The sequence below is a fragment of the Capra hircus genome, chromosome 23, assembly GCF_001704415.2.
Source record: "Capra hircus breed San Clemente chromosome 23, ASM170441v1, whole genome shotgun sequence".
Lineage (NCBI taxonomy): Eukaryota > Metazoa > Chordata > Mammalia > Artiodactyla > Bovidae > Capra > Capra hircus.
The window spans coordinates 36740387-36753327 of record NC_030830.1 but is presented as its reverse complement, the minus strand read 5'-3'; the positions used below and the strand labels follow the sequence as shown (position 1 = coordinate 36753327).

At 54.9% G+C, this 12941-nt stretch overlaps 2 protein-coding genes across 2 annotated transcripts in view; one reads left to right on the top strand and one right to left on the bottom strand.

Moving 5' to 3' along the window:
- The window catches only part of ZFAND3 (zinc finger AN1-type containing 3), a 314060-nt gene extending 302003 nt beyond the window's left edge, over positions 1–12057 (top strand). Inside the window, exon 6 of the mRNA XM_018038720.1 lies at positions 9867–12057. Within this exon, the coding sequence (XP_017894209.1) occupies positions 9867–10021 (155 nt within the window). The 3' untranslated portion in view covers positions 10022–12057. The remainder of the gene's footprint in view (positions 1–9866) is intronic.
- The window catches only part of BTBD9 (BTB domain containing 9), a 414205-nt gene continuing 412126 nt past the window's right edge, over positions 10863–12941 (bottom strand). The window contains exon 11 of the mRNA XM_018038719.1: positions 10863–12314. Within this exon, the coding sequence (XP_017894208.1) occupies positions 12171–12314 (144 nt within the window). The 3' untranslated portion in view covers positions 10863–12170. The remainder of the gene's footprint in view (positions 12315–12941) is intronic.

Here is a 12941-nt window from a genome sequence, read left to right as displayed (position 1 = left end):
TAACTGACAGAATGGGATGGGAGACTGGCTTTTTGCTGAATATCATTTTATACAAACTGAATTGCTGTTATATTCACACATTACCTATTAGAAGAGGAATTAATTAACCAGTGTGAAAAAAGGTACATGTCAATTCAGTTAGCCTTACAAAAAGAAAAAAAGAAATCCATCTAAGAGAGTGAGGGAGAAGGCTTGGAGGGCGTGGAGACCCAGCGGTGGCCCCGCGCCGTGGGTGGCTCGGTGGCCCTGTGGCTGGCTCGGTGGCCCCGTGGCCGGAGGCGGGGGCCTGGCCTCCCCGCGCCCCGGGCCTGCTGCCTTCTTCCTGCTCCGCCTGCGTGCTGTGCTCACTTCTGCCACAGGACATTGTTTCAGCATCTTGGTTACTATAAATAATACTGCTGTGACCATTGGGTTGCATGAATCTTTTGAAAGTAGTGGAAAACACGGTTTGTAACTAACCTTTGAGTAAGCCGTGCACTGTTCTAGCCATAGGAGGCATGTCATGTGGTAAGTTATAGAGAAAGCCTTCTTGCTTTCATGAAATCTCGTCAGGAAAACAAGTTAAATGAAAAAAAAAAAAAAAAAAAACTACACAAATGACCCGATAATTACAACTGTGACTGGTGATTGAAGGGAGAGTCCAGGAGATGAAAGCATGTAATAGGTCCCTAGCCTAATCTGAGTCTCCAGGAAGATCTTCCTGAGGAAGAGCTATTGAAGCCGAGACCTTCAGAACCAAGAATGCAGTGAGGTCCCTTTGTCTTGAACACGGAGTACAGGGCTGAGTGGTGCGAAGAGCAGGAGGCCGCCAGGGGCAGGAGTGCTGAGGCGGTTAATGACCAAGGCTGAACAAGTGTGCTGGCACAGGCCGGGGTGTGTGGGCTCGCCCTGGCTGCGGAAGGAGGCTGGGCAGCGGCCTGGGCGTGAGGTGCTGGTGGTCCTGACCGGGTGGCTGCTGTGTGGATGGCAAGAAGAGAATGGTTTTGGTTTTTGGAAGCAGGATCCACAGCACTTGCTAACTGAATATGAACGCTGGGGAGGATGCCGTGATGGCTCCAGGGCCACGTCACAGCCAGTGTCTGCGTGGTGGCGCCGTTCTCCTGCGTGGTTGGGGGCACTGAAGGAGGAGGTGCGCCTTCCATTTTGGGCCTCTTACACTTGAGGTAGCCAGGATATCAAGGAGAAATAATTGGATACGGTGGCATGGAGGTCCGAAGAGCGGTCTGGGTAAAGAGATGGTTCAGAGGGGCAGCATGTACAGTTAGAATTTAAGCCTTGGGAGAGAACATGGGGTCTAGCACTGAATACTTCTGATACTTAAGGGACAGAAGATGAGGTGCTCCCAGAGAAGGAGGACAGCACGGAAAACGGGGCATCACAGACCCCTTGGGGAGTCGGCTGTTCAGATCTGTCAGAACCGACGAGGGCCCTTGGGACTGAGGAATGTTCAGGTTCCGTTTGTGGGGTTCTTTAGTACCCAGACTGGAACTATTTGGTGAAGGAGCTGGGTATGAGGTCACCTCCTCTGCCACATCTAGATAGGAAGTCTCCCAGATCCTGGAGTGGGTTGTCCATTCAGTGGGAGTTTCTAAGTATATATAGTTTGTAGTCTGACTTCAAATTTGAGCTCATCTCTTCAGCTAAAACATTTCTCTGCCCCAGAGTAAGCCTCTTTCCCTCCAGGAGAGGTGTGTTTAACCAACTGTAGCTCGCTTCTCTGGCCTTCTTCCCTCCACCCCGCCCTCCTGCCACACACAGGCACACAGCAGTGCACAGATGTTGTGGGGCCTGTGACCTTAAAGCGCAAATCCGTGGAAATAGAGAAAAGCATGCTTGTACTCTTGAGGTCCTCAGAATGACCTTTCTGAGTTGTGTGGTGACAACAAGAAGCACGGGGCTTTCCTTCAGAGAAGCACACAGGATGGGTGCGGGCAGCGCCGGCGCAGCAGAGGTGAAGCGTCGGGTTTGCAGTGTCTGCAGCCCATTCCTTTCTCCGCTCATCCTTTCGCACCAGCTCCCAGCCTGGCAGTCTCAGGAAATAGACACGGGCTTTTCAGCACGCAGCCAGTACGTGACCAAACTTGGAGACGCACGTGCTCTGCCTCTGCTTCGGAGGGAGGCTTGCAGACTTCTCAGCTGCTCCTGGGGGAAGCCCTCATGGGAGCAGAGTTGTTCCCTGCTGTCCTTGGAAAGTTTCCGCATCCCTTTCATGGGGTCCCTAACCACTGACTACTTCCCAGGCTGCCCTGTGTAGTCGTCACATATTTAAATCAGGCTTTTCTAAAATTTGCATATCTTCAACAGAAATCTTTATTGAGCTTGTCAACTTATGGCAGCACATTTATAGTATGCAGAGGGACAGAGGAGACGGGTGCATCGCACGCTCACAGGAAGATTTCCTGATTGTCTCTCCTTTGTCATAGGAGACAGGAACAGAGTGTAGACCGAGCTGCAGGAGGCGCAGGGGGGACAGGATGAGCAAGCCTTGCAGGCAGGGGCAGAGCGGGGCCGGGGGGGGGCCCAGCCTTGAAGCCCGACGGGTGAGTGGGTCTTCCTCGAGTCAGGCTTCAGCTGCTCCGGCCCTTAATGGCTGTAACAAGCCCATTTATCGGAGCCACGTCTGTGGTCTGAAAGGCTAGATGGCTCAGCGGCAGCCACATGGCTGTTGAGGCCGTGCAGCTGGAACGGAATCCAGCACTTGGGCTGTGGTGCACAGCCTCCTCACTGGATTCTCCAGAAAGAGAACTTGAGCTTCCCCTAAGGGGCCTGCCATAGCACGGGGGCACTAACCAGAGGGCCTGTCGTATCTGTCCTCCCCTTGACCCCAGCCTGTGGACTGGAAGGCCGGCAGAGGAAATGGGGCAGGCGCTCCTCTCGCTCCAGCGCTGCTCTGGAGGGGCGCACAGCATCTGCAGTCTCATGTCCCCTGGCGGCCCTGCCACTCAGATGCCCTGGGACTTGGGTGGACTGGCTCTTGCCAGTGTGGCCTTCAGGGAGGCCTGGCAGCTGGGTTGCCCTCGGCTACTCTTGGGTAGGACAGGTTCGACTCTTCTGTTGCCTCCGCTGCAGGTTTGGAGTTGGTTTTCTAGGAGCCCTCTGAGAAGGTAAACTCTAAGGACAGGAGACTGTTGAAGGAGAAGGCCAACCAGTCAGGAGCCTGGGAGAGAAGGATGAGGTCTCCTCTGGAAAGCAGTTCCTCAAGGCTCCCCCGAAACCCCCCCAGGGTAGGGGGCTGGAGCGGGGCGGGGGAGGTGACCAGGAGTGCTGGCATCCTCTAGGGGTTTTGGATTTTGAAAACTGCTCTGGTTCTAAGAGGCTAATGCTACTTGTTTTCAGCTACTGAAATAAAATGATACTTGAAAGAGCAAGTCATTCCTGTGGCAGAAACTGCCTTGAGCCATTTTCTTAGCTTTTAAATATATGTTCCTCTCTAGATAACACAGCCTGATTGTGATGTGAGCCTGCAGCCAGCCCCCTTCTCCTCGTGCTCAGGGGCATTAAAGAGCTCACCAAGGGAAGTCGGGGTTGGGGGTGAGACTCTCACAGGTCCGAGCTGATGGTGAGGGTTCCTGGCCCAGCCCCGGGTCTGGCCTACCTTCTCTCCCACACACACGCTGTTGAAAAATAGGCAGAAATGAGAGGTGGAAGACCTGTTCCCTGGGTGTCAGGTGATGGAAGGAGTTGTTCCTAGAAGTGGACGAGCATTCCCCTGGAGGAAAGAGGTCAGCGTTTTTGCAGGAATGAGGCTTGAAGGTTTGAAGAGACGTCGATAAAGGAGACCAGGGTGGTGGGTTGTCTGTGTCGGGAGCTCCATCACCCTGGGCTGACACAGGTGTCTCTCGGGCCTCTGCCCCGGCTCTTTGTACGGGCTCGTCTATTTGGCGTTCTGTCACACTGCTTTTTGTTGTAGCATTTAGCTTGTATCTAACTTGATATTTTAATTGATTTGGAGGAAAACAAACAATTGTGTCTGTTTTAGATCTGTCTTGGTATTGTTTACTGGTTTTTATTAAATTGGTGAGTACTTTCCTTGTGTGCTAAGTCGCTTCGGTCGTGTCCAACTCTTTGCGACCGTGCGGACTTGTAGCCCACCAGGCTCCTCTGTCCATGGGATTCCAGGAATACTGGAGTGGGTTGCCATGCCCTCCAGGGGATCTTCCCGACCCAGGGGTCGACCCACGTTTCTTACAGCTCCTGCATTGGCAGGCAGGTTCTTTACTGGAAGCGCCACCTGGGAAGCCTGGTGAGCACATTGGGCTCTTGTGAACTGCAGGTTCTCCTTCCCCTTGGAAACCAGACTGATGCCCACTTGGTGATTCAGAGTGGCTTTGGTTCCAGCCCCCTGGGTGGCTGACAGTGCATCCACCCATTCTCTCCCCAGCCCCGCCGAGCTCTGTCAGCCACTCAAGGAGCAGGGGTCCAGCTCTGTTTCTTGGAGTGTGATTGCCTTTTCCTCCACTGTGCAAAACCGGTGATGGAGAAGAGTGTGAAACAGGCGCATTCTGTTCCCGAAACACCTGCAGCTGCTTTGCCTGTACTGTGGGCCTGATAAAATAAAATGCATTGAGCTCCGGTAATGCGTTTTTGTGCTACAAATTCTGCCTTGGGCACTGGGTCAGTGGAGGCGGTGTAATCCAGGGATCACCGCTGGTGGGAGCGTAAGTGGCTAATGTTTTCCGACAAGTGTTCCTATAGCCACCTGCTGTTCCCAACGTGGACTTACAAATGAGCTGTGAGGTCAGTTTGCCGTCCTGCATTTTAAGAAACTTCTATGTTGTTGGAAAAGTGTGATCCTTTATAACGAGCTTGCCCAGTCATTTCAGACACAAGTCAGGCATAATTGTTGTTTACATTGAAATAAACAATTCAGAGAGCAAACGGTCCTTACTGATGAGTTGAGATTTGGAGGGTCCGTTACCGAGGTATCTCGGAGGGCTTTGGGAGGTCTTGGGTGGGCTCTGTTTGCTGTCTGAGTGACAGGCGTCTGATTTTCCTCCTGTTGGAGCACACGGGGCGGGCGTGTCAGTGCAGGCAGCACACTCGCACAGCACCGCCCGAGGCCGCACCCCGGAGGCGCCTTCACAGTGCCGCGCTCCTAGGGCATGCCCGTGTTTCTAGGATCTGCTTGAGCCTCTGACATTCTGAAATCCAAATGAGCAAGAAAGTGTGAAACATTTCTCGTGAGTGGGGTGAAAACACCCGAAGCAGCTGGAGCCGAGGCCCACCCTGGTCTGAGGCCTCACTAACATGGCCCTCTTGGGAGAGCCCCCAAGTGGGGAAGTCTGTCAGAAAACAAATGTTTAATTAAAGTCCGTAAGTATGCAGACCTGCGCAGTCTCGCCAGCTTTATCATCTTCTCTAATGTTTGTTCGGCTGCGCCGGGCCTTCCGCTGTAGCCTGCGGGGTCTTTGATCTTCATTGCGGCGTGCACCCTCAGCTGTGGCGTGCGGCGTCTAGTTCCCTGACCGGGGATCAAACCTGGGCCGCCTGCGGTGGGCGCACAGACTGCTGGGGAAGTCCGATGCCAGCTTTAAGCGGCGCTTTTTACTCCAAGATAAAGCCAATAAGCAACATTTCTGTCTGGCAGGGATTGAATAAAAATGTCAGGGGCTCAGACTTTGTGAATTTTGGCATCGCTTTATCTCCTTTAGGAAATCCCATGGAAGAAAAAGACAGTTCCAACCCCCTGCACAGTTCCTGAGGCTCAGAGGGAAGAGAGGCTGGGGGTCCCGGCCTCAGTCAAGGGTGGGGCCTGTGCTGCCTGCAGGTGGGAGGCTGGCTCCGCCCTTGGTCCTCCAGCTCCTCCACCCACAGCAGGACAGGGGTGGGGGAGAGGGCCGGCTGACAGGTCCCCAGTCTGGCTCAGGCCCGGGCCCTTGCCCTGCTGCCAGCAGTGCTCAGAGGTAGAGACCTGTCTCCTCTGCCCTGGGTGTTCTCTTGGGCAGTTATTGTCACTGATTTTTGTAAACGAGTGAAACCGGAAATATTGTTACAACTTCCGGTCAGTCGGGTGTTGGTTTTATATCATCTTTGCTTAATGATGGCATCTGTCAAGACTGTTCTCCGTCCTGGTGGGTGGTCTCACAACACCCACACCCATCTCTCTGGGAGCAGAGGTAAGGTTTAGCTGTAGATGAGGGGTCTGAGTGGAATGGATGACTTTCAGATGTTGGCTTTAAAAGCTGAAGTTTGGTTCCCACTGGATGAGCGTTTTTAGAAACCTGCATGTCAGACCTGTGTGAGTCCTGCAAGAATGCGCCTCGGATCCACTTTCTGCTGGGAATGTCTCCCGGGCCACGAGCTGGGGGCCCCTGATGCGCCCATTTCCGCCCGCGAGCGGCCTCTCCGTGTGTGCTTTACCCAGGATGGTGTCTGGCTGGGGCGTGGGTTGTCCTTTGTGCTCTGCCCCGTCTCTTGGTGTGCATGGCCACAGTCCCCTAGGAGGAGCCCAGCCGCTGTGGTGACCTGGGCAGGCCTTTTCTTTGTCAAGCCCTGAGGGTGTAGGTGCTGGACCCCTTTCGGCGGGGCAGCTTGGGGTGGGGTGGGAGGTGGGGGCTGGCTTCCCCCCTCACCCAGCATGGCCTGGCCGAGCCAGGCAGCAGCAGGAGAGGGGCCTGAAGAGGGTGCTGTGGGACACGGGGCTTAGACAGCTGCTTTGCACCCTCCCCTTTCCATCAGGGGCTCGTCCCGAGTGTTCATCAATGCTGGCAAACAAACGCTCACCCGCGTTCTTGAGTGTCTGTGCAGATTTACTAAGAACAGCTCCGCAGCCCTAACAGAGCTCCTAACTGGCCTCCTGCTAGGCCAGCATTTCATGGGGAAGCAGTGATCAGGGCTCCTAGGAGCCAGGCAGCTGTGTGTATGGTGCGCCGGGGGGGAGCGGTTGAGGTTAAACTATAAACCTCACTATGAACCACTTGTTTTTCAAAAACGTCTACCTTGGCTGTTTTCCTCTCTTTTGGAGGGTTGGCATTCTTCTCATCATATTCTTTACTGCTTATGCCTCCCAAGGACTGTATATATAGCTGTCACAAGCAAGAGAGTATTGAAGTTGTTTCTAAAACTACTTCATGCTGAACTGTGGGGCCATAAGGAGCCTATAGATGAAAATATATCTGTATGTGAGTGAGAGTGATAATGACAGGTAATATCAAAGCCCCTTTCGCAGCTGATCAGCTGCGTCCTTTCTGCTCTCTCCCCCTCTGCACACTCCTTGGCCGACCCTCTGTGAAAAGGCCCCACTTGGTTTCTGATGAACAGAGTGAGGAAGCTTGAGGCTGGCCAACCCAAGACAGAGGCTGTAAACACCCTGTGCTCTGAAACTGCTCCTCACTGAAATAAGAATAATCTTGTTCCCCAGTAGCCTGATTTTGCATCTTTCCATGTGCCCAGCTTGGTCTCTGGAATTCCATCAGAGGGTAATTGAACGTTCATGACACTTGAGTGGAAACAGGTCTGTGGGTACCGAGAAAAGAGGATAAAGATTCAGCCCGCCCACCAGTCCCCTGCCCCCTTTCCTGTATCCAACAGTCCACCCCACCCACTGACACCGAAATACATGAGCCGGTTGGCTGTTGTTGGTAGATGATAACCTACTCAGCATTTGGGACAAGTTCTAGCATGTATCTTCCACTTGGTGAGCAATCCTGACAGGAGAGGGAATTGAGCTTAATTTATATCATCTAATAACCTCAGTGCAGCACCTTGGGAAGTTAGCCTTCCAAAATTGCCCCCGGACTTTTCCCCAGTGGGTTACAATGCCATCTAATCTTGTCTTTTTTTTAACCAGCTCTACCCCCACAGTTACCTGTCTAGTAGTTTCCACATTTCAGAAGTCAGAGCCAAGTGTCAAGGTGTGTCTGAGAGGGGCACAGAGCCTGCATAGAGAAATGAGGTGTTCTGGCTGAGGAGAATCCCCGGGTAGGGGGCAGAATATCCAGGGTGATTGTGGCCATGGTGCCTGGCTTCCTTTTCCAGACAGAAGGCGGGCCCTCCGGTCCACCCATCGAGTTGGCGGTCGCCTGGAGTCGGCAGAAGGCGGGCTGCGGCAGAGCTGTGAGGGGGTGTGGTGAGACCTGAGCCTCTCCCCTCCTTCCCAGTCTGCCTTTGACTAATGAGGTGTTAGACTGAGCCAGGGCTGAGTTAATTTCAGGGCTAATCCATTTCCTGCTACTTTTATTCAGCCAGCACCATCCATCAGGAGGAGAGGAGAGCCCTGGGGACCCTCTTCTGCATCACCCTAATATCTTGAAGGCAGGGAAGGGCAGCAGGGGGCCTCCCGCCCTTATTAGAGATGCCGAAGGTGTAGAAACACGTGAGGCCTTGGCGACAGAAATGTCTCCACTCACTTCCGGCTGCTGTGCAACTGGCCAGTGCCCCCACCCCCGCCCCGCCCTGGCAGCCGCTTCTCCCTGCCCGGCTGGGCTTTGCTCCAAAAAGATGATGGTGCTCGTCAGACGAAGGATGCATATTGAGGCCATCCACGCTTCTGCTGCGAAATCCTTTAGGACAAAGACAACTGGTATCCAATATCTTCAAGTAATGAACTTATCAGTAAATATAACACACGGGCTCATTAATCTTCACTTTGCTTTTGGGCCAAGTGGGAGCTCAGCTTCTCGGGAGACGCAGTTTCATCTGTTCCTTCCCTCAAACCTCGTCCCAATTTAGACTCTCACACACTGCCCTGCTCTCCCTGGGAAGCAGTTAATAGTGTTTTTTCACACAACAGACTGTCCAGGCTCGGCCTGTTTGCCCAGGCCGTGGGTATGTGTCTGCACTGGGTGTGATCAGGACATCAGAGTAGGACCGTGAGCGTCCCGAGGCATCTTCTCTGGGTGAAGAAGCTGCTGTCCTTCCTAGGCAGTCTGCTTCAGCTCCCACTGTCCTGAGATCACTGCCTCCGCCCCCTTTTCTTGGAAGGGAATGGAGGATGGGGAGGGCGGCGGACCACAGGGCGCTGCCCTTCACTCTGCCTGTGGGGGTCTGGGCTTGAAAGAGACCTGAGATGAGATGCTGTTTGCCTGGGGAACAGTGTGGCGCACGCTGGTATACAGGCCGCAGGAGGAGGTTCAGGAAAGGATTCCGATTCTCTGCAGCTCAGGCCTCTGGGACCTGGAGGTATGACCAGATAAGAGCTGATGGGATGAGGTGATGGGGGAGCCAGCCCAGATCTCCCGCACCTTCCCAGAAAGGGCCAGACAGATGCAGGAAACTCAGATGACTGTCCACCACGCCCCCCACGACACAGCCCCTGCCCCCGTGTCCTCTCCTCAGCTCTTCCTTCTGCAGCATCTCGGTTGCAGAGAGCCTGGCCCGCAGCCCGCCCACTCCCAGGAGGAGGCGGGTGTGGGGCAGGGGGCTCACCTCCTGCCTCCCGGTGGGGTTGGAAGTATCTGGCTCCACTGAGACACCAACTGGACTCAACATTTCTGTTCTTTCTCTTTAAATACAATACCTTCTCCAGCCCTTGAAATGACCCATTTTTTCTGGAGAGCCCCACTCGTGTGTGTTTGGTTTCCCTCAGCCTTTGAGAAGCAGTGGGTGTCCTGAGCTGGGTATTGAGGCTTGCTCCGGCCAGGAGTGCCGAGCCACCAGCTCTGTGCTCGCCGACACCCGCGTGGGGCTGCCGGCCACGCATGTCCGAGGGAGGCACTGTGTGGGCGCCTTGGGGTTCCGCCCTCAGTGCAGCAGGAGCCGCTTGGACTCAGCGTGAATGCTAGGGTGTTTTTGTTGGGGGTGGTGGTGGTGGTGGTGGTAACAGCAGGGACGCATGCTGTGACTGCTGCCCACTCCCTGGACCCGAGCGGGAGCCGGGCTCCGGGCCCGCCCTGACCTTGCCTTCTCTGCTTCTCCCGCTGCTGCAGGTTACGTGTTCTGCATGTTGCACCGCCTCCCCGAGCAGCATGACTGTACGTTTGACCACATGGGCCGTGGCCGAGAGGAAGCCATCATGAAAATGGTGAAACTGGACCGGAAAGTGGGGCGCTCCTGCCAGCGCATCGGGGAGGGCTGCTCCTGAAGGCCGGCTCGGCCGCCACGTGCCGCTGTTGTTAGTTCACTAATGTTAGCCTTATTTAGGACAGAGTCAGCCAGACACCTTGTACTGGGCACGCGTCAGACTACAGCCAGTCCGTTTCCTTCCCTTAGCCAGCCATCCTGGTACTGTAGTTTAGGGGTTGATGGTGGTTGGAATTGATTTCTGGCTGGTTTCTAAGGTGCCTGCTAGCCATTGTATAAAATTAAAACATGAAGAATATTTTTTTTGAGCATGGCTAGTGGATTTAAAACCACACATACCTGTCACTGCTGGAGTCAAACTTAAAAAAGCCTTAAGTGGAAAGCGTTCCAGACGGAGACTCTGAGTCACTAGAGGAGAAGCTGGTGTTCAAGTCCCCACGACGCACGTGGCTTTGCCGGGAGCTCTGGTTAGCGTCCGGCCTTCACCTCTCCACTGTCCTTAGTCCCGGTAGCCAGGACCCCTGAGGCCGGACGTGCCTGGGCCGCAGGCAGCTGCTGAGATTGGCCCGGGGCTGGGCTGGGGGTGGCCTCGCTCTCCCACTGAGCAGGAAATGGGGGTGGGGGCAGGTTCTTAAGAAATTTTTTTACCTGAATTAATATGAAAAAACTCTCTCATCACACGAGACGAGAAACAGTAACCTCACTTTGAAAATTAGCTCCACTCAAGACTAGCCCATGAACAAGAACCACCTTTTCTACACAGGCCTGCCCTGGTCACAAGAAGCGACCGGGTGCCCTGACCCCACGGCTCCGGCCTGCCGTCCGCTGAGTGCAGGGATCCGGCCCTGATCAAATATTGCAGCACAGCAGCTGTGGCCGACAGACTGGCCTCTGCAGCTAGGTTTTTTTAAAGATGTTTCATAGCCACCAGGAATTGATAGCCGTGCTGGGAGCTGCTCGCAGCTCCGTCCTGTGCAGCAGGAGCATCCTCGCCCCTCAGGTCCCTGTGGCCCCGCAGTCCATGGGCCGCCAGCCTGCTCTGTGACGCAGAGGCTTGTTTGAGGGGGCAGCGCCTGTCGCCGGGACAGAGGTGGGTCTGTGTAGAGCATGGTTCGTGGGCGGGCGGGGAGGGCGTGTGGCTCAGCGTGCGCCTCCCCAGAGGGCAGAGGGGCGGAGTGGAGGTGGTAGCTCAGGCCAGGCGGGGCAGGAAGTGGCCTCTGTTAGGAAGTGCTCACCAGTCAGGTTGGAGGGCAGATGGGAGGGAAGAGGGGCCCTTGAAAGCCTGAGCAGGGGTCTGGACGCCCCGAGCCCTGTCGGACCCAGGCCGTTGAGAGCTGCCCACGCACAGGCTACTGGGAGAGTTGAACCCAGCAACTTAACCCTTTCTTACCACAGCAAATGATCACTCAGCTCTGTCCACAAATTAACAGTAAATATCTGCAACTATAGATGTTTTTGGTCCAAAAACTGAAATAAGAAATCATGCTTTTCCCCCTACACCCTGCCCCCAAGGCACCCCCTCCCAACCAGAGTGGAATCCGCTGCAAAATCTCCAGCCTTAATTCTTGCTTCAGGACCCAGACCAGGGTCTTGCTCTTGGGCAGCCCAGGGCTGAGAGGCCAGGCCTGCCCACGTTTACCACTGTTGTCAAGCCACGGCCCTCTGGCCAGTACCTGGCCATCCTCAGTGATGTGGCCCGCCTCGGCGCCCCGCCCAGCTCCGATCTTGGAAACGGCCACCAGGCGCCCTCCCGGCCCCGCTACTGCTGCTGCTGGTGGCCCCGGGACGCGGGCTCTGGAGAGCCGGCGCGCACAGGGCTCGCAGCCCCTGGTCGCTTCCTGATGGCAGAGCTGGGGGGTGGGGAGGGCTTGTTCCCCTGCAGTATCTGTTCTGTGAAGTTTGTTAAATGTAAGGAAAGCTTAAATTCTTGTATCTTTAAAAGAGAAAAATCTTATTTAACCCTTTTGTGTTCTAGATTTACTCACACACATAGCCTAGAGCCCAGTTTTAGTTTTAACCTTGTGAAAATATTAAAAGAATCTTGTAACTTTATTCTTTTTCTCCTGCTGAAAAAAAAATTAAACCAATCGTATGACAGCCTGGATTTCTCTGTTTCGCCGATTTTCCTAAGTGCCACCTGGATGACCAGGAAAATGGTAAAAGGTACCCCCCAGCCGGAGGGCGAACAAGGTGGAGGCTCTGTGGGGGGCTCACTCGTCCCTCAGAGTCCAGGCTCTGCAGCTGCTGCGCCGGGTTCTGTCAGGTGGCTCTGCCTCAGGTGACCCTGCCTCAGGTGACCCTGGGGTGGAGGTGCGTCTGCTGAGCCGGCCTTTGCTGGCACCAAGGGTATGTACCTGGGGGGAGACAGGAGGAAGTGAGCGCCAGTCCCGAGGGCCCCAGGGGTGTAGGGGGTGGGTGTGCCTGGATCCCGGCACATCTGAGACCCAAACCTCCCCCAGGGACAGCCCTGGAGATGACCAGCATCTGATTGTAAGTAACCTCACAGGCTTTAAGCAGGACTAGGCCGGCTCAGGGTGGAGGCTGTGACCGCGTCTGCAGCGCCCAGGAGCCTAGAGGCATTCTGGGAAGGCGCTGCAGAGCTGCGGTGGCCACCTGGGCCCGCACCCCTCCTGATGGTCCCAGGGTAAGTTCCACAGCGGGCTCACTTGGCTCACGGGACAGGCGTGCCCGGATGCCATCTGTCCAGAGGTGAATACTGCATGGAGCCCTAGGGGAGGGCCCACAACCCACAGGAATTCGCATCGTTTCTGAAGAGAGCCCACACCACGTCTCACAGCTGTGAACTCAGGACTTCTGAATGCACACTTGTATATTTGCTCACCTAGGCTGTTGTGCAAAACAAAGCTTGCATTCTGCCCACAAATGAACCGTCAGGCTTCTGGACCAAGTCCTCCTTTACAGATGGCTCAGAAAAGCAGTTCCCCACCCAGAGAGGCCCCAGAAGCCCTCAGCAACCTTCA